The sequence below is a fragment of the Diadema setosum genome, chromosome 21, assembly GCF_964275005.1.
Source record: "Diadema setosum chromosome 21, eeDiaSeto1, whole genome shotgun sequence".
Taxonomy (NCBI): Eukaryota; Metazoa; Echinodermata; class Echinoidea; order Diadematoida; family Diadematidae; genus Diadema; species Diadema setosum.
This window is the reverse complement of record NC_092705.1, coordinates 11,139,144-11,159,411: the sequence shown is the minus strand read 5'-3', so window position 1 is coordinate 11,159,411 and position 20,268 is coordinate 11,139,144. Positions and strand designations below refer to the sequence as shown.

General features: G+C 38.2%; 1 protein-coding gene across 1 annotated transcript in view; it reads left to right on the top strand.

The window, feature by feature from the left end:
- The window catches only part of LOC140244778 (elongation factor G, mitochondrial-like), a 20,460-nt gene extending 690 nt beyond the window's left edge, over nucleotides 1–19,770 (top strand). The window contains exons 2-21 of the mRNA XM_072324396.1: nucleotides 566–619; nucleotides 1,718–1,828; nucleotides 2,674–2,806; nucleotides 3,486–3,651; nucleotides 4,475–4,630; nucleotides 5,953–6,026; nucleotides 6,980–7,056; nucleotides 8,858–8,938; nucleotides 9,561–9,628; nucleotides 10,529–10,604; nucleotides 11,189–11,326; nucleotides 11,878–11,979; nucleotides 12,575–12,631; nucleotides 13,219–13,308; nucleotides 14,004–14,134; nucleotides 14,695–14,764; nucleotides 15,382–15,474; nucleotides 16,879–17,023; nucleotides 17,777–17,937; nucleotides 19,293–19,770. Coding sequence (XP_072180497.1) covers nucleotides 566–619; nucleotides 1,718–1,828; nucleotides 2,674–2,806; nucleotides 3,486–3,651; nucleotides 4,475–4,630; nucleotides 5,953–6,026; nucleotides 6,980–7,056; nucleotides 8,858–8,938; nucleotides 9,561–9,628; nucleotides 10,529–10,604; nucleotides 11,189–11,326; nucleotides 11,878–11,979; nucleotides 12,575–12,631; nucleotides 13,219–13,308; nucleotides 14,004–14,134; nucleotides 14,695–14,764; nucleotides 15,382–15,474; nucleotides 16,879–17,023; nucleotides 17,777–17,937; nucleotides 19,293–19,472 — 2,163 coding nt within the window. The 3' untranslated portion in view covers nucleotides 19,473–19,770. The remainder of the gene's footprint in view (nucleotides 1–565; nucleotides 620–1,717; nucleotides 1,829–2,673; nucleotides 2,807–3,485; nucleotides 3,652–4,474; nucleotides 4,631–5,952; nucleotides 6,027–6,979; nucleotides 7,057–8,857; nucleotides 8,939–9,560; nucleotides 9,629–10,528; nucleotides 10,605–11,188; nucleotides 11,327–11,877; nucleotides 11,980–12,574; nucleotides 12,632–13,218; nucleotides 13,309–14,003; nucleotides 14,135–14,694; nucleotides 14,765–15,381; nucleotides 15,475–16,878; nucleotides 17,024–17,776; nucleotides 17,938–19,292) is intronic.
- Nucleotides 19,771–20,268: the final 498 nt, after the last annotated feature.

Sequence of the window (20,268 nt, the reverse complement as noted above, 5' to 3'; positions counted from 1 at the left end):
AATGAATCATGGGTGGCCATGGGTGCAGGGTGCCAGCTAGAGCAGCAGAGAGCTGAGCCCAATCAAATCTTTTTTGATTAACTTGATTGCAAAGCAATCATTACCGGCCCGGTGGACGGTGGGGGGCTCAGGTCCCCCCCCCCCCCCCCCCACTTTTTTTTTTTTTTTTTTGCACTATTTATACATAGGAATACATGCTGAAGACCTTTTTTTTTTTTTCCTTTAGCATGTCGGCTGAAGAATTCTGGATGTGGCATCACATGTTGCACGGAAGACCTTTTTTATTTATTTATTTTTTGCTTGTCAGCTGAAGAAACCTGGAACTAGTGCACCACAAGTCGCCCCGAAGGCCTTTTTTTTTTTTTTGCTTCTTAGCTGATGAAACTCGGAAGTGGCCCCCCCCTTTTGAAAACGCATCATACAAGCAAACCACCTTATTAATCTCTGTGTGTGTGATACAAATGTATGTTTGCTTGTATATATAGTTTATCCCTTGTGGATGACCTTGAACTTTTGTAGAAACTTTGATGTAAAGCATTAATTTTTTTCTTTGCCATCTTTCTAGACAAGGCCGGCCATAACAGCTACTGGTAAATACTCAACATTAGTGTCACAAGATGTAAGTATTCCAACTGCTTTTTGTTCTTGCTCTTTAGTGTATTTTGTTAAGTAAGCACATCAGAAGTTCAATGTGATGTGGATTTGATTAAAGGTCGTATTTACCTTTGCGAGCAGGGATGTAAAAAATGTTCGAGATATAACATTTGATGCATATGTGTAGGTCTGTTGTATTACAAAACACCCCTTTGCACCCTACCATATAAAATTTTAGCGATAAAGCCTAAAATATAAGGAGATCAGCATTTTTCTCAATAAACCATATCTGTAGAAGGTTTAATCTGGAAACATTTTTATTATAACTATTATTCACATTTTGTGTATTTAACACTACTTAACACTGATTTTAGGGATTCAAATTTTTACAGTGGTAATTTCTATCCAAAACTCACATTTCAGAACTATTCTAAAGCACTAATGCTGGGTTGTTGTTTCATCTGCAAATGGTAGATTATGCCTTCAATCAGTGTTTTCGCTACATTGAGAAAATAAAGAAGTAAATTGTAAGCCTGTACTTTTGGCTGATATTTCTTTTTAAAAAATATTGTTTTGTTAAATCTTAAATTTCATCATGTGGACTAGTAAAGAAATAATAAAAAGTAAACCTGCTTGAGGCATCCTGAAAAACAAATAGACAAACAAGAAAGAAAAAGGTAGCTTGGATAATATTTGATGGACCAGTTTTGGTCATGGGGTACTCTCCCTTCTAGTCCTTTATAACACTTATGTTGTTTTTTGTTATACATTTTACTATGTTATTCATTTGTAGGAGAATACACAATTTTTATTCCCTCCCCGAGTGATTTCCAGCTGTAATACTTTGGCCTTTATCTTATATGAATATCTTTTCACTCAACACTGTTGGACATATATTGATTGCACTTCATGCCAAAAGTGAAAAGGGAAAAGTGGTGCATCTCCCAGGGTGTGGAGTAACATATTGAGTTAGTGGTGGCAAAATATGTTTTGCATGTATGTTTAAAATGGTTATTGCAGATGTTGGTTGCAGATTTTGTACAAAGTTCAGGACCAATACCGGCAAAAAAACTCCATCCATACAGTACCATCGCATTTTGTCTCCTCTTGTCTTGATGAACAGGATGTACGCAAAATCAGAAACATTGGTATTTCGGCTCACATTGACTCTGGAAAAACAACCCTGACTGAGAGGCTGCTCTTCTACACTGGAAGAATCAAAGAAATGCATGAGGTAAGGGAATGAGTTCAACTGAGTGCACAACCATGCAAAAATGATCAAAACTGGATAAGATATAAGAAGTTATGACAATCACATTCTGAAATTTCACAATCTTTCAGAAAACACTTCTTGATGTGTCATTATGAATATTCAAATCAGCAAGTTGATGATGTCCTGCTCTCACAATTTCTTATTCATTTCATTTACAGAAATGACAAAAATCTCGTATTTCAGCTGTATGAATGTAAAACTTGCCCTAAAGGTTCCCTGAAATGCAAATGCATGTTGATTTGTGTTGATTTAAGCTACCCTCAGCATCACTTTTGCAGTGAAATGAATATCTAGAAACATTCCATATATTTTTTCACTAAATTTTCTTCCATTTTTCTTCAGATTACTTGGATACTCCCACAAAAAAAAAAATCCTTCCAAACCAATATTCCTGTTGTGACCTCATCTGTCAATCATTACTTAAGTACTGAAATGTTTAACAAAAGACATAGGAATGCACCTTTCCCTCGACTCAGCATAACTTGCACGTTCCCTCGCCATGTCTTTTGTTAGTCACATTAATATCTCTCTCCTTTATTCTTTTTTGAGTTTATATATTTTTGAAGTGGATTTCCTCTTTAAATCTCAATATCTCCTCATGTCTGGATAAAAAGAATATCAATATCTCCCTGATCCAGGATTTTATTTTTGCCCGTTGAGATGCACATAACATACAAGTGTCTCCCCAATTACAGCTGTATCATTGCTCTTTGGAATCTCACTGAAATTGATGGGTGACTTTTGGCAGTCCTAGACATGGTTCCTGCATTTACATCTAGCGATAATGGTGTGTTTTGAAATTTAAGGTGAAGGGAAAGGATAATGTTGGTGCCACAATGGACTCTATGGAGCTGGAGAGGCAGAGAGGAATAACTATCCAGTCTGCTGCCACCTACATCTCATGGAAGGACAACAACATCAACATCATTGACACTCCAGGTATGAAGTATGAAAGTGAAGTACTGTTACAGATTGCTTTAAATTTTATCGTTTGATCATGTTCTTAATGGGAATTTCATTCAGTGATAAATAAATCATACAATGAAATATGTGCAATGCAGCATATGCTCCACTCTTTATTTTTGCTTAAATGCATGCATGCCAAAAAAGGATTTTTTTTTTTCTCAATAAGCTTTAATTCTGGTATCATGTAAAACAAATCAAAATTACGCTGTCACTTTGAATGTGTTAACAAAATGAACAGGACGAGTATGGAAAGTATAGCTGAAAGTATGTAACCTATAAATTGTGATTCAACCTAAACTTGTACATGCTTATGCACAGACACACACAAACAGAGACAGTCCATTACCTGGAGACTATACATCTCCTTTTCAACCCTTTGAAAGTGAAATGCAACTTCATGATTGACTTTTTTCACAGAGCTCAGAGTATTTTGCATTGATAGCAAGAAGCATGTTAAAGCACCTGTCTATAGCGGCCACCTGGCAGTAAGGGCCTCCTTTTTTTGTCTACCTTGGATTGCTGCTGTAGACAGGTTCGACTGTACTTGAATTTCCTGAAATGATTGTGAACTGTCGCTGCCAAGTGTATTGTTTCATGACTCTGTAGTGATCCAGGAAACAGTAACCAACAAGTGATATGGTTTAACCTGCAGGTCATGTGGACTTCACTGTGGAGGTTGAGAGAGCCCTGAGAGTGCTCGACGGAGCTGTCTTGGTCTTGTGCAGTGTTGGCGGGGTCCAGAGCCAGACTTTGACAGTCAACAGACAGATGAAGAGATACTCTGTGCCATGCATTGCATTCATTAATAAACTTGACAGGTAAAGATGCATATAAGTGGATAATGATTTATGTATGTATGTACATAATATGTATGTGTACGCGGAGAAAGAGTTGTAACAAAATTAAATGCAGGGTGACTGGTCTGTTTAGGAACACATACATTGATAAAATGAGTTAGATGGCATGTGTGCATTGCTTATACAAATTTGTACATTAACTCTGATATACAGAATTTGTACAATTTGTTACAACTCTCTGAGCAGGCTTTCAAATGTACCTCAGTTCACTGGGTACTGGATAAATTCAAAATGTGTTATTTTCGTTTTCACAGACTTAACAAAGTGTTTTAACTCAGAATTTTGCTCTTTTCAAGTGGTAGTGATGTAATTTCTTGTGGTGGGAATGCTGAAGAGACTTTTACTCTCAGTGGGTCTCTACTGTTGACTCTATGAATAACTGGTAGTGTTGTGAAACATGGCTGGTCCAGTTGAGTTCATTGCCCACCAGAGGCATTTGAAAACCCCCATTAGCACCTGTCAGCCCCACATGTCAGTGAATAATATGCACAGGAGCATACACTCATCAGTAATGGTAGACTCCAGTCACGATTCTTTGCCTGTGTGTGCTCTTTTAAAGATGCGCAGAGATCATAGTCGTAAAGATGTACACAATTCGTTTCGGGGATTCTTGAATATATCTGAGCCAGTCCAGCCTTCCCACTCCACAGTGTTCCCACACAACTGGGTCTTGTATGTGTCGAAATAGTCATAGAATGGGTATAGTGTTGGATGTAGAGTCATATTCATGGAGTTTTCAATGGTTTAATCTATGTGCTTGCCTTTCTGATCCGTGTCACATTAGAACCAAAGCAAACCCTCACAGAGTGCTGTCACAGCTGCAATCCAAGTTGAACCACAACGCTGCATTCCTACAGCTCCCCATCGGTCTCGAGGCCAACTCGAAGGGGGTTGTGGACCTCATACACCGGAGGGCGCTGTTCTTTGAAGGAGCTGCTGGGTAAGATGTCCCACAAACCTGTTCATAGTTAAGGGGATGGTATAGTATTGATTGAGATGAGGATTCAGCTTTGAACTTTTGCGAGATACTTAGAAAATCGCTTTATGAAATGTTAATTCACATATAATTCCAAGGGGACTTTATAGTTTATCTGATGACAAGCGGTTTTGAAATGGCTTAGATATCCAGAAACAAAGTAAAACAAAGCTAATAAAGGTGGGTCTCACCTTTTATTAGGAAAGCTTTGTTCTGGATATCTCAGCCATTTCAAAACCAATTTTCATCAAATAAACTTCAAATTCCCTGTAGAATTATATGCTCTTTATATATTTCATGAGAGACTTCTCATTACCTCAAAAAATTATTGTAAAAAAGGTTGAAATCCCGAGGCCCCATCTCAACCAAAACTATGCTATCCCTGTAATGCATCTAAGCTGTTTTCTGTACTGTACGTGATGTGATGTTGCCTCCATAGAATTTGTATACTCTACTGTCCTGACACTTTGCTCACGTTTTTGGAGAATTTTCCCAGTATTTCTGAGTCATTGCGATACATTTCTTTTGGCAATTTGATTTTTCATCATGGAAAGTGTTGCATCCATGCATCATAGAGCATTGCATTCATAGAAAACAATTTTGTACTCATTAACACACAACGCAGTATTCACTGAATATGCCCAGGATAATGAGTGTATGCATGTACTATGTGACAAGTTTTGTGAAGTAATAGAACTATCTTGCGGCTACTCCATCTGTCGATCATTGCTGTACTGTACCGATAAGTTTAACAAAAGACATTGGAATGCACCTTCCCCTTGACTGGGCATAACTTGCATATTTCCATGTTTTAATATGATTAACAATAGACATAATCTGTGAGATGCATAAAATCTGCACATTTGTCCACTTGATCTGCATTCACAAATGGAATAAAGTGCACCTGCACTCACTGTAAAACACGAAATTTTCGCGAATGGGAGCCGACTGCCTTATTCGCAGCATTAAATTTTCACGAGTTGCTACTAACATTCAATGCACATAGTGTAGACAAGATCTTTAGTGTGCATTGTAATTTCACGAAATTTGGCTCTCGCAAAATTCGCAAAATTAAAATGCACGCGAACATTCCTTGTTTTACAGTAAATTCATAGTAAAAAAAAAAGTTTTGTTTGAATGTGTGTGTGTGGATGTGCATGAACATTAGGTGCTTGGAGTAAGAGAAAATTTGTCTATTGTAAAAACATGGAACATTCTTGTGTGCATTTTCATGAATATTATTTTGAGCTCATAGTTAACAGCAACATTCTCCCTTTACTTTGAAGAGAACTGGTTGTGGAGGGTGATATTCCAGAAGACATGAAGGCTGATGTAGAGAAGTACCGGCAGAAACTGATCGGTGAGAAACATGATGCAATCAATTTTGAGTTGGCAACATAATTACTTTTGATTTACTATACTTTGTGGTGATTCAAACCAGACCAGGTGGTGACATGCCATACATAGGGATGTCTCTGCAAACTTAGGTACACGTGGCAAAAATGAGTCAGTTATATTTTTGCTTCACAAGTGCTTGAGCCTGCATTGGCCAATTAATTCAAGTCCATGAATATATGTTTGTAATACTGGCCCATGATCTCTGTGATATTTTTATTGTAAAGTTCAAGCAGAGTACACCCACAAATATGCATGATATGGGACAACAAAAGGAATGCTTTGTGCAGTGGTGCTATGCACCATTGTACAGTCAGTGTGGGTAATGCAATAGCAAAACCTTGTTTCTTGTTTAACCTGTAGCACTGGGTGTAACAGTGACTTTAAGCAAATGTTCTTGTTTTGGAAATACTACTTGAATCACTGCTTTTAGAGGAAGGAGATACATGTACTCAGAGCTACCAAGTCTCATGCATTCTGTGTGAGACTCAAGCATTTAGGATTCATCTCACGATCTCACGCATGGCACCCATTTTTCTCACGCATCGGGTGAAGTCTGCAACTTGGGCCTATAATAATGAGCATAGCTCAAAAGATTAAAGTGATAGTTGCAATTGAAGTTATTTTTCCCTTTTGTCTTTCAAAATAAGTAAAAAATAGTCACTTAAGTGTGCACCTGATCGCACCATTAAGAGCTAAAGATTGAAAAAGCTCCTTACCGAGGGAGGCCACAGGGGGGAAAAAACCCCTCCCACACCCTTGCTCGCGCGCACATTCGCATGCCGAGATGCCGAGTCATGAAAATCTCAATCATAAAATTTTTTTGAACTTGGCATCCCTGTGTACTTTGAGTCATTGAGTTCTCTTTGGGATAGCTCAGCATACAACTTATTGCTGACTTGTTCTTTATATCTGTAGAGTCTTTGTCAAATGTGGATGATGAGTTGGGAGAGATGTTCTTGGAAGAAAAGGAACCAAGTGAAAAACAAATCAAGGTCAGTACCATCTAATGCTGTCTTACCCATGTACAGTAGCTCTTGATGGTAAGTTCTCTATCAAACAGTACTGTGGGAAAGTCCCTTTATTACCTTCGCCAAGGAAGGAGGTTATGTTGTCAACGTCATTGGTTTGTCTGTGTGCAAAATAACTCAAAAAATTGTGAACAGATTTTGATGAAACTTGCAGGAAAGGTTGAGAATGACACAAGGAACAGATGAATAAATTTTGGTAGTGATCCAGAAATTTTTATGGATTTTGTGAAGGATGTTCAATATTTTGGCAGGTAGGGTCAATGAACTTGGGAGGTCAAGCTGTACATTTTTGAGGTTTTCGTATGTGCACGAAAGTGCATACTCTAGTTTCTGCTAGCGTGACGCGCGCTTAGCTGAGGGTTGATGATGTAACAAAAGGCTTCTATATTGAGAAATCGGGCGATTGTCAGCATGCATACGCATGGGTGGAAATCACTTATCTCTATGGAAGAACAAGATCATCAGAAAGTAGCTGCTTGGCGGAGGTGTGCGCTCTCAGAGTGCTTCTCTAGTTCTTTATAAAACATTCTCACTGTTCAATATTTGTTCATTATCCAATGGTAGTTAATTTCACATGTGAGCCATCACTGCAGAAGCCTCATAAATTCAGCAAAATTCAGTTTTCTATATAAGATACTTAAAGTACTCTTCAGACTTTTAAACAGCTTGGTAATAATATATTATTTGTCAGACATCATTTCCAATGAAACACCTTCTACACAAATGATGTGAAAGCATGCTACTAGAAGAACAAAACTTTGAGAAAATGGCTGTCAAAAGTCTTGTGCAGTTGAGGGGTAAGGAAGTATGGTGCTGAGACACATACCAGTATTGAAAATGCAATAGAAGCACTTATCATGAAACTGAACATTCTCAAATGTCATAACACTCTCAGATATTGATGCTTGGACAGGCGGGTGTTAAAGAATGTCAAACCAATGATTTTATCATAGCAATTACCAAATTCATTCTTTTTCAGCCTAATTACCGTATAATTTACAGTGTTTGTAAACATTTGCAGTTTGGTCATGATGAGAAGTCTTCAAAACATGTATGTAGTCTCATTATTCAGAGGCACTTAACAACATTGCCACATGCAAATGTGGGAGGCTGGCTTCCAAATGACCTATTGCGCAAATGTTGATTACTCCCTAGAAAGCGTCATTGGGATAATGTGCAATTTAGGATGCATCACCTTGTATTTTGAAGAAGAATTATTTTTGAGGAAACTCCAATTTGTGTATCTTTGTGTGTTCATGTAAACGGCTATAATGTCTCACTCTAGGCAACCGGGGATACATTTCACTCTGGGCATATGCCCGTTTGCTGAGGGTAGTTAAACATACGTTATACATGCAAACCCCCTCTTGTGGCTGTAAGGGTACTTTAGGGATATGTACGTATGTACATGTTGGACATAAAATTTAGGACCTGCATGTATGCAAATAGTACTTTATAATACACACTATTCAAGTGGGGAAATGTGCAAATTTTTACAGGTATCCTGAATTGTTATGTGTGCACCTAGACGCTAAATGAAGCCTATATTTTTGGCTTAGTAAACTTGTTTCTTACTATTCACCCATCCCTCCTCATCGCTGTTGTTGTTGTGTTTTAAAGAAAGAAAAGAGAGAGAAAATTTGGGCAAATAATTTGCCCCATATAATACTAACATAAACAAACATAGTAAATCTTAAAGGTATCATACAAGAATAAAAGATATACCATATGCTGTTTCTCATTGCTGTTTTTCACATCTTTCCAGGAAGCCATCAGAAGATGCGTGCTGCAGAGGTCGTTCACCCCCGTTCTTATGGGTACTGCTCTCAAGAACAAAGGCGTTCAGGTGGGAGGCCAAACTACTCCTTTATACCAAACCACTGATCAACTTTATCACGTGCTATTTTCAGTGCTTTAAAACCACCCCAACATGACTAAAAGTGTGTCCTTTCCAGTAGTTTGATGTCACTCGGTGTTTCAAGGTGTCTGAAAGAGAAGGCACTAGTTGTATTTATCCCTTTTAAAGTATGATTTCTCGAATTGCTAGTAACTTCTTTTCTTTGCCCATTTCTTTCCATATTGGTAAAATCTTTCAAGGTACACTTTGCAAGTTGTTACTCTATTGATGAATTAATTTATAGTCAATATTTGGCTAAGTGCTCCACAGTAAACACAGCGCTCATATTACAAAGAAAAGATGATGCAAAACAAACAAACAAACAAACAAAAATCAAGCCATCTCCAACTTTTTCTTACTTAATTAGAGTGATACTGTGTGGTAAAGAACATAGGAACTTTACCTTTTCTTTCAAGAATGGTTGTGTATGCACACCTGGGAGCTTTCATATGCATCCTTTCTTCTCACAAGCCTGTGTAGTAGAGCACACTGTAATTGAATCTTTCCCACAGGTTAGTGTAGTTTGGTTGGTTGTAGTAATTGGTTTGAAATGTTTCACATTTATCTCTAGCCCCTGCTGGATGCTGTCATTGACTACCTGCCAAATCCATCAGAAGTCGACAACTTTGCGTTCAATGAGTAAGTGAGAAAAATAAGTGTCTCTAATATGGTGATTTTTTCAATCTCTCTTATGAAATTATGATGCAGATCCTTATAAAATGAGTGATTGAGAGTGTACACATGACCAGGCATTTATTTTGCCTCAAACATAATTTTCCTCATGACCAGTCATTAGCATTTTAAATTGTGATGGTCACCAGGCAAGATTTCATTGTCTTATTTACTCCTGAAAATGGCTGCCACAGAATTTAAATGCCTACATTTGAAATTCCTCTGACTGAAGGTGTTTGCTTCATCAGATTATAAAACAAAGAATTTACATGATTTTTTTTCCAGGCATTAGTATATCCCACACTCTGGTCTGTTGAAACCGTCGTTAACACCCTTGGCTATTTCCTCAGACGTGTTTGACTATTCCAGAGGTACCTCATGTGGGTAATTTGTAGTAATGCCCTCATAGCTGTGTACTACTTGTATAATAGTTTACTCACTTTCACTTCTGTAATGACACAAACAAATCTTATTGTAGAGAAATCAGTAACAGTCTTATTATAATTAACACTTTAAAAAAAAAAAAAAAGATACAACACTCTATGTGCTCTGTGTGATATTTCATTGGCACTTAGTATGAAATCAAAGAACACTCACCATCATATTACTTGTTTGGGTACCAGGATGCTTCGATCACTGTTATATCATACCAGCTCTAGTTATTTATCTGAATATAATTTCTTAATTTAAAAAAAAAAAATCATAACCATGCCTTATGTCAACAAATATTCGTTGCATGATTTGCTGAGACACTTCCACATCAACATGAAATTGATGAAAATATAAAGGGGCTGCATAGAAGCCCGTTGCCTCTTATGTGTCTCTGAGTACGCCCTTATTGCGTCAGAATTTTATTTGATGTTTCAGAGAGGATGAAAGAGTCAAGATGAGTCCAGTGAGGGATGATGCCGAAAAATTTGTCTCCTTGGCTTTCAAACTTGAGGTAAGAATATTCATGGAATAATTGGGGAATTGCTATCCTGAGCAGAAAATATCAGCAGGTCAAGTGTTGTTGCTTGAATTTTTCTTTTTTATATTTGTCCTTCAAACACATTGTTCTTATTCAGAGCTATCGTAGAGCTCATCTAGCAATATTCCATACATGTTGTGAATTTGTTATAAGGCTGTTATGTATCCATGCACAATCGCTACAAAAAAAAGAAAGGCTGAGGTTAAATGAGTATTATTAGTTCTTGCTGATGTAAGGGAAAAATGTTATCATTATTATAAAAGAGGACAAGAATGACTGAGTAGGCATTCCATGGTAAGAATTCCAAAAAATTCCAAATCAATACTTGGTCTACCGCCTATCCAGCCAGTATCCTTTGTAATTTCTCCATATGTACTTATAGTTCATACTTATAATTTGTACTTCCATCGTAGAGTGTGCCTTGAGCATTTCTTGAATGGATTTGGTGCAAAACATATTACAACTTTTATTAATAACAAATGTTGTATTATTATTATTATCATCATCATCATCATCATCATCATCATTAGTAGTATTATTATTTTGTGTCTCTATAGGCAGGTAGGTTTGGCCAGCTGACCTACATGAGAGTGTATCAAGGGTGCCTCCAGAAAGGGCAGTACATCTACAACGCCAGGACACGGAAGAGGGTCAAGGTCTCGCGCCTCGTCCGCATGCACTCTGACAAGATGGAGGTACGTGCAACTCTTTCACGTCCCCTGTTCAGCATATATCCATTGATTAACTCTTATCTCTAGGTAAATCTCACTGTTACTTCTCAATCAAATACTGAGAATCAAATTTTGCAAGGAGGGACTTTCGTTTAAAATATTTACTTTCTTTCATATACTCTCTTTTTTCCCTTGTCATTCTATCCCTTCCCATTTTGCTCATACATCATAGTCTGCATTCATAAATTGTGCTGGATGCCAGCCTGAAATGTGATTCAAGAATCATATAGTTTATGAAGCTCTCAGGTCAAGTGCTGGGTTTGTGAAACTGAGTAAACTGGAAACAAATTCCCATTAGAAGTCACATAACCAATGCAACAATCATCAGGTTTTCAGGGCATGTCATATGAAACCATTTACTGACATTTAAGTATATGTTTTATTCAACACATACCAGGTATTTTTGACAGATTTTTCTGCCTCTGTCAAGATACATGTGGTGAAGAAACAAATTGCACGTTTGCATTTATTCTGGATTGACTTTGAGCATCTGACATTTTCTCATATGTCTCCAGGATGTGGCTGAAGTGTATGCGGGAGACATCTGTGCCCTGTTTGGCATCGACTGTGCCAGTGGAGACACCTTCACCAATGACGCAAAGCTACAGATATCTATGGTGAGACAAAACAAAAACAAAAACAAGAAAATATCAGGAGTGAGAGTGGGTAAAGTTGTTTATCTTTTTTTCTTCTTCTTAATATGTTCATATGTTTGTAACCTCGCACCACAAAAGAAGCCAAAAGTAATGGTATAAGTTACTCTATTTTCATAAGTGCAAAAAAAAAAAAAAAATGGGCAAACTAAGGCAAGGTCCCCCCCCCCCAAAAAAAAAAAAAAAAAAAAAAAAAATGTAAAGAGAATAAATTCCATGCAGTTTGAGGATTCCCAGCTTCATATTGTATAGCTAGAAAAGTGACTCTTCCAGATTTTTTTTTCTCTCTCTCTTTTTTTTTTTTTTTGAATACCCAAAGCATATTTCATGCTTGTTATGTGACTTTGAAGGTATTGTAATGCATTATTTGCAAATTCCCATGTGGTTTTTGTTGGCTGTTCAAAACTGAAGCAACAGGGAATATTTGTGCTACTATCCTTGTGCATACTAATCAGCTTAAACTTCCAGAACTTGGGCAGAACTTACAGATTTTATTAGGTTTGCTAATACTGCCGGAGAATGTGTCCTATTTTACATGTTACTTTTTTTTTTCTTTCAGGAACCAATGCACGTGCCAGATCCTGTCATTTCTCTTGCCATTAAACCTGAAAAAAAGGTAAAGATACGTCTCGAGGTTGTGTTTTGAAGTTGCTTCACGTTAATGAATGCTTTTCATCTTATTGTAGTTCAAATTCATTTTTATGAAAGATAGCAAAATACGAATTTAGAGACAAAAGCTGGTTAGTGAACAGTGTTCACATGGAGATTACATTATAGGCCTACTTGTATTGCAATAATGCAACCCACATAATTATGCTTACAAAATATAGATATGAATTGATATACTTATTAAGAACTTCTGAAAAAATGCACTTGTGTATGAACAATTTTCTGTTTAAGAATAATGACAATTTTGTAAATTTATTGTTCCTTTTTTGTTTTTATTTTTATCTGACTCCCATTAGTATTGAAAGGTGACTCTCAAAAGATAATTGGTGAATCTGTTCTGTTCACACTGCTAGTTCAAGGGGATGTCATTCAGGATTAAAAACAAAATGTCCAAAACTTGATACCATGAGCTTGCTTGTATATCCCTATCCCAATGTTTTCTAATGCTGAGATTTTGAGAGAATGTGTAGATGTACACTCATGTTAATAGAGGGAGTAAACGATAACTACTGAAATACTCTCTTGACTTTCCAGACGGATCTCGACAACTTCTCCAAGGCCATTAACCGATTTACAAGAGAGGACCCAACCTTCACCGTCTACTTTGATGATGAAAGCAAAGAGGTAAAATTTCTCCTCTCAAGAGTTGTTTACCTAAATCTGAAAACAAGAATATAATACAACTTTGCTCAGTGTTTACCCAAAGAAGATGTTTTGTTATGTCACAACACTCTACCATTTCATTATTAAGAATTTCTAACTTTGTAGTATATGATGATGTAACAACTGGAATGATAAAGGAGATAAAGAAATAGATATAGGTGCATATATACTTTACAGGGATTATATAATATAAACAGAATGAGGGAGATAGATTAGGTAAATACATGCACTCGGGGGTTAAGCATTCATACTTCAATTCTTTAATCAAAATGAGTGGTGTGACATAGTTGTGTAACATATCAAGATGTAGTAATTAGTTACCATTATAATTACAGTCATTAAAGTTACAGTCATATCCATGATATATTTACTATCATGATGATATCACAGCGGGTCTAGGGCAATTACTCCCTGGGCAATTGCCCCGACCCTTCCCCTGACCCTAACCCATATCCTAAATCCTGAACCTAAACCTAACCCTAACCCAAACTCTAACCCTACACCTAACCCTAACCTCAATCTTTACTCTAACCTTTGTATAACTAACCAGTATTTAGCCAAGGGGTAATTGCCCCGACACGACCACAGCAAGTGCTGGTTACTACCAGAAACTTTGTTCCTAACAGGAAGATTTCTCATCCTTGATTCCTTCCCAGACCATAGTTTCAGGGATGGGTGAGCTCCACCTGGAGATTTACGCCCAGAGGATGAAGAATGAGTATAACTGTCCAGTCATCACCGGCAAGCCCAAAGTCGCCTTCCGGGAAACCATCTTGGGGGAGGTTGAGTAAGTATTCCCATCGCCACCGTTAATGCAGGGTTCCCATTCTTGTGCTCTCAACTACATACGCCATGATTGACCATTAGTAGCTGATCATGAAATTTTTATTTATGTCTCTCACAATTTGTGCCATGATTGCTATCGTGGTCGTAATCGTGGGGTAGTTGTGAGATCTTCTCAGATCTTGAGGTCAGACATGGCAGTCACATTGATTGTAGACAAGTCTTTCACAGTTAAAAAATTGTCTACGATCAATTTGATTGCCAGGACTGTTTTGATCCAATGCATGTATACACCATTTATCTCCTATTCCTGTCTTACTGCACTTACTTTCACTGTTATGTGTATTTGTCTTTTTTTTTCCTATTCTGCCTTCACAGCTTTGAGTATCAAGACAAGTTTTTCATGGCTCAAAAACTGTCTGCGATCAATGCGATTGCCACGACTGTTTTGATGCAATGCATATAAATGTATACACCATTTATCTCCTATTCCTGTAGTACTGGACTTACTTTCACTGTTACATATATTTGTTGTTGTTTTTCCCCCCAATTCTACCTTCACAGCTTTGAGTATCTTCACAAGAAGCAATCTGGAGGGGCTGGTCAGTTTGGAAAGGTCATTGGGACCATAGAGGTCAGTTGGTTGGAACAGATTGCACACTGCTAATTACAGTCAAACCCGTCTTAGAGACCACCTGTCTATAGCAGCCACCTGCCGTAATCAACCACTAAAAACATTCGCTCCAAAAGAAAGAGCATGTTAAAGAACCTGTCCATAGCGGCCACCAGTCTATAACAGCCACTTTTGTCATCTCCCTTTGGTGGCTGCTATAGGCAGGTTTGACTGTACCTTCAATTTATTTCACCCTCATGATCAATATCATGGGATATGTTTAGTCACTCATTCAGATAGTGGATCCCTTTCCCTTGAAATGTATACTTCAACGACCAAGCTTTATTGGACCTTAATGGGTTACTTAGGTTACACACTCTAATGGTTAAGAATGTAATGATAGATATCAGATTTGATGATTGTTAACATATGAGGATGAACGGAATACATTAATGCTTCCTCAAGGGATATTATTGTTAATTTGATGGTTGCACTTTCTTTTGGCGTTACAGTGTAGTTTTTTAATCAGAGTTCTTGTGTAAAGTGTGATCGTTTTTTTTTTTTTTAAGCGACCAATGTAAAATTAGTGAGTAAAGATGCTATTATCCATTTCATTATATCTTTACTGAATGTTGCAGCCTCTTTCACCGGAGAGTTACACCAAGTTTGAGTTCTCTGATGAGACCGTTGGGACCAACATCCCCAAACAGTTTGTTCCTGCAATAGAAAAGGTGAGATCCATCAAAACAAACAGTGTATTGTGTTTGTCAGTCACTATTGTTGTGATTGTTTTGAGGTGTAACCATTGAAAAGATACTGCATCATTGTATTAGTTAAAATTTGAAATATATCATGGGTCTTTTGATCTACTAGTACCGTGAATGTGATTGTTCTCCCTAAACATCAGGCAGGCATGTTGATATCTAGACATATATACCAGGTTGTTGTTGTTGGTTTTTTTTAATAACATATGTGACCCGCTACAACAAAATGATCCTAAAGTCGGGTGAGGTCGATTATTTGAAAATTGCATGACAAAATTCCCTAATCTTTCTGCTTTAAATTGATATATAACAATAATTATAAAAATAATCGGCTGCGGAGATATCGATGTTTAAAAGAGAGCATGTCGAGACGTATGGGAAATCACTGTTTCGAGAAAAGCGCCCTAAAAGTTTTCCTTGCGACGCAATCGCGATCAAGGGACACGCTAGTCAATTTTCACCTCCGGAAATAGAAGGTAAACCCTAGCAACCCCCGAAATGCTCATTCAAGCACAGCGTCGGCGGTCTCCTCACCGACCAATCAGTGACCAGGATGCCAGGAGAAGCGGTTGGGCATAGCGCACCCCGCCCGCAGGCACCAGTCGACTTGGCAGTGTGCGAGCTTCACGCTTCGGTTAGCGGCAAGCAGCAAACTGACCAATGAGATCACTCCGGTCGTTGTTATGGGCGGAGCCTATCTGTGGCGCTCAATCCAAATTTTCGAACCGGTTTCTGCTTCGTTGAAACGCCAAAAACATGGCCCAGAAAAATGCTATTTTTTGTACTTTCCTTTCATCATTTTGCTTCAAAATTTCGACAGATGATAGAAGACATGTCAGACTCCAATAATATGTCAAAATCAGAAAATCGTAAGTTTTGACAAATTATGATGCTCTGACTTCAAACTCGATTTTCACGGCTTCGACCGAGCACGACTTTAGGACCTTTTTGTTGTAGCGGGTCACATATAGTCTGAAGAAAGATTAAGTATAAGGTCCATTCTTCTTCCAGAAACTGCACTTGGTAAGCCTGAAAAAGTGATTGAGATTTTGTGATTTCTTTTTTTTTTTTTTAAATTGGAAATGCTAATGTTATTTCCCTTTGTAATGCCTACCTTGGGATGTGAATGTTCATAAATTTATGTTCTACAAAACAAACGATTGCACACTGCTGGTAACTGAATAAATCCCAACTACTTGGAGTTTCTAAGTACTGTATATGCAGGTATTTAATTTAAAAGTAATAAACAATTCATTGTACTGGAAGTTGAGCAAAGAATGCCAAGTTCTGCATGCCTTTATAGGTCAGATGTATTGAGATTGGGGCTGGTATTTTCTAAACTTATATTATTTCTGTTGGCTATTAATGTAGGGTTTCATCGAGGCTTGCGAGAAGGGCACCCTCATGGGCCAGAAGATTACAGGATTGCGGGTGAGACTGATTGACGGCCAACACCATATGGTAGATTCCAGCGAACTGGCTTTCCGACTGGCAGCCATTGGTGCACTGAAGCAAGGTACAGTAATTATTGGCATCAGTGCCCCTTCCCTTCCCCACCATGTTATGAGTGCTTCCCTCCCCCACCTTTTGAGAGGCATACAGGAGCTGTAAGAATTTTGTGTCCCATTGCATGTCTTGAAGGTCATATATCCCTTTTTGAAACATTGCAAAATTTTGCATGTTTAAAGAATAATGTCTCCCATCATCATGTTAGAAAATCTTATGGTAATACACCTTCAATAGAGAAAGACATGAAAAACTAACCCCCGTGTTACTCGAAATTATGCTCCCCTTTTGTACAGAGAATATCGGCTGGATATTTTTCAAGATTCAAATAAATTACTGGAAATCTATAGTATTGTTTCACCCATCATCATGAAGAAGTTACCAGTTTTATTATTTTGATTGAAATGACTGATACTAACAACCACTCATCTGCACTCAGCTTCATTGCCTGTGTATTATGAATGCACTGGAATTGTTTTTGGGTGTGTTTCAGTTAGCTTGGAGCTGTTGCTACCCTAGGAATCTTGTGAAAATGGTGCTACAAAATGTAAATCATGCCACTATTTTATAAAACAAATAATGCACACTAATTGGTTGAATGTAACTGAGAATTATCCACCCTATGGTAATATTTGGAACAATCTGAAACACTAAAGCTAAGGGTGTTTCAGACTGTCCAAAATTCATAGCGAGCATTATTTGTATGAAGTTGTAATGTGCATTATTTGTTTAATCTCCTCCTTCCACCCCCCCCCCTCCCCAGCCATGGCCAAAGCACAAGGCATCATCTTAGAGCCCATAATGGACGTGGAGGTCAATGCCCCCAATGAATTCCAGGGAGCGGTCATTGCTGGGATCAACAAGAGGAACGGAGTCATCCTGGGCAGTGATGGAGGCGAGGGATACTTCACCCTCTACTGCGAGGTAAGAGAGTCAGCAAGGCTCCTCAACTCAACATTACATGTGGAATTGCAACCAGGACTACGTTGTACGTTGTACTGTGCCCACCTAAAAATGTATGGGGATAGAGCCTTCACGTTTGTGGGAATCTCTACCAGTCTCACTTCGGAATTGTAACAACCTCTATACCTTCAAATCTGAACTGAAGACTTACATTGTATCTTTCCCAGCAACTTTGTGAATAATATACAAATAATGACTGCTTATGAGGGCACAGTTAAAATTATGGGCCCAAGGTGATGTGAAAACCGTAACTATGCCCGAAGCGAAGCTGAGGGCATGGTTAAGGTTTTCACATCACCGAGGGCCCATAATTTTAACTGTGACCCGAATGTCAAGCAGTTATTATTTGTTTTATATACCGAAAATATAGATTCCGAAATATAGATACCGAAAATATAGATTCTAGTCTCTTTTACAGCACTCGTAATCAATGCTGATCGAGAGCGCGGTGGTCGTATCACTGGTGCGTACAGTGATGTGTACAGTGTACGTTGTTACGTGTACTACGGGGTTGCGATTGTCTCCAAACCAGTCCGCTAGTCTCTTTTACAGCACGCTGATTGAATGCGCGGCGGTCGTATCATTGGTGCGTACATATGAGCGATCTACGTGTACGGGGTCGCGACTGTCTCTAAAACCTATTTACTAACTGTGCCCGGGCCCCGGTCACAGTAACTCAAAAATAGGGCACAGTTATTTTCATGACTCCCCTTTTAACCAATCAGATGAGAGGATTCTAGAAATGAGGTATATAATATGTGACATATTGTGGGAGTCGGTCACCTTTGAATGTTTCTACAGATAAATGGCACTATATAAATGCTGTTTCATCATCATCATCATCATCATCATCATCATCAAATTGACACCAGAGACTAAGAGGAGATGAACACTCCCTTCAATAGAGGATGACATGTAACTTTTTGATACATAGATAGATAATGGCATTGTGAATGCCAACATCTAATTCACAAGGCAGCATAGTTAGGTGTAGCAGTGGCCAAATCATTTGTGAGATGTTAGAGATAGAAAGGTCAATGGTCAGTGCAAGACACACACACACACAGAAACACACACACAGACACACACGCACACACGCACAATGAAAACATTTGATTTTGATGTCAATATGTCATGTTAATTCTTTACAGATTGCGGGGTCTGAATTGTACCAACACACTGTATACACCGTATACTGTATGTACGCGAGTATGATATTTTGCGATTGGGACTTGTAAAACCATTTCATGAGTGGTTGAATGGATGATCTAAATCCACATTGTACAATGTCTCCTTTCCGTTTCATCACCGCACAGGTACCGCTGAACGACATGTTCGGCTATGCGACCGAACTCCGCTCCAACACGCAGGGCAAGGGGGAATACTCCATGGACTACAGCCGATACCAGCCAACTCGCTCGGCCGTCCAAGAATCCTTGATACAAACTTACCAGGCGGAGAACGGTCTACTGAAGTCTGCCAAGAGGTCAAGATGATAATGTTGCCACAGATCTCATAAAGGCTGCACTAGATAATTATGTCATGCAGTCAAACTCTATGAACTTTGCAGCCAGAGGGCAGTGTGCGGAAGAAATACAAAAGAAAGTTGATAAGCTGGACTGTTTCGAGGTCTGCCTGCCAAGAGATTCTGGGGAGATGTGTTCAGAGAAGACATAGTTGCCCTGGAAGTAAAAGAACTGAATGACGTCCATATTTTTAGCCAGGTCTAGTGCAATGCAGTCTACAGTGCTCTTTACAAGAAGGATGTTCTCGTTTCTTACGGTAAAGCTATACTGTACGAGCTGAAATTTTTGTGGTGGTTTTATTTTCGCGAATTTCGCGAATCGCCTTTGAACCGCGAAAATAACAACACGCGAAAATAACAACGTGCGAATAGATAAGTACAGTTAGACCTCGCAACCGCGAAATTAACAACATGTGAAAATGTTCTCCTAGTAGCAATTCACGAAAATATCTGTACGCGAAAATTTCAGCTCGTACAGTAATTTGAACTTAGATCTCATCTTATCAGATTTATAGGTACAGTCTTTGCTGTGCCTACACAGATTTGTAGTAGAACAGAATTTTATATTTCCTTCCACCATGGTGCAAACAAGCACTAACGAATGAAGTAATATTCCATGCCAATATCATCTGACACTAAGGAATTGTCAAAAAGTGGGTTAAAAAAAAGCATTAAGAGCAAAACAATCAAATAGTGGTCTCCTTTAGTAGTATAATTGAGATTTTCTCATCATGGAAAACTGAAGCAATATGATGACTAACATTCAT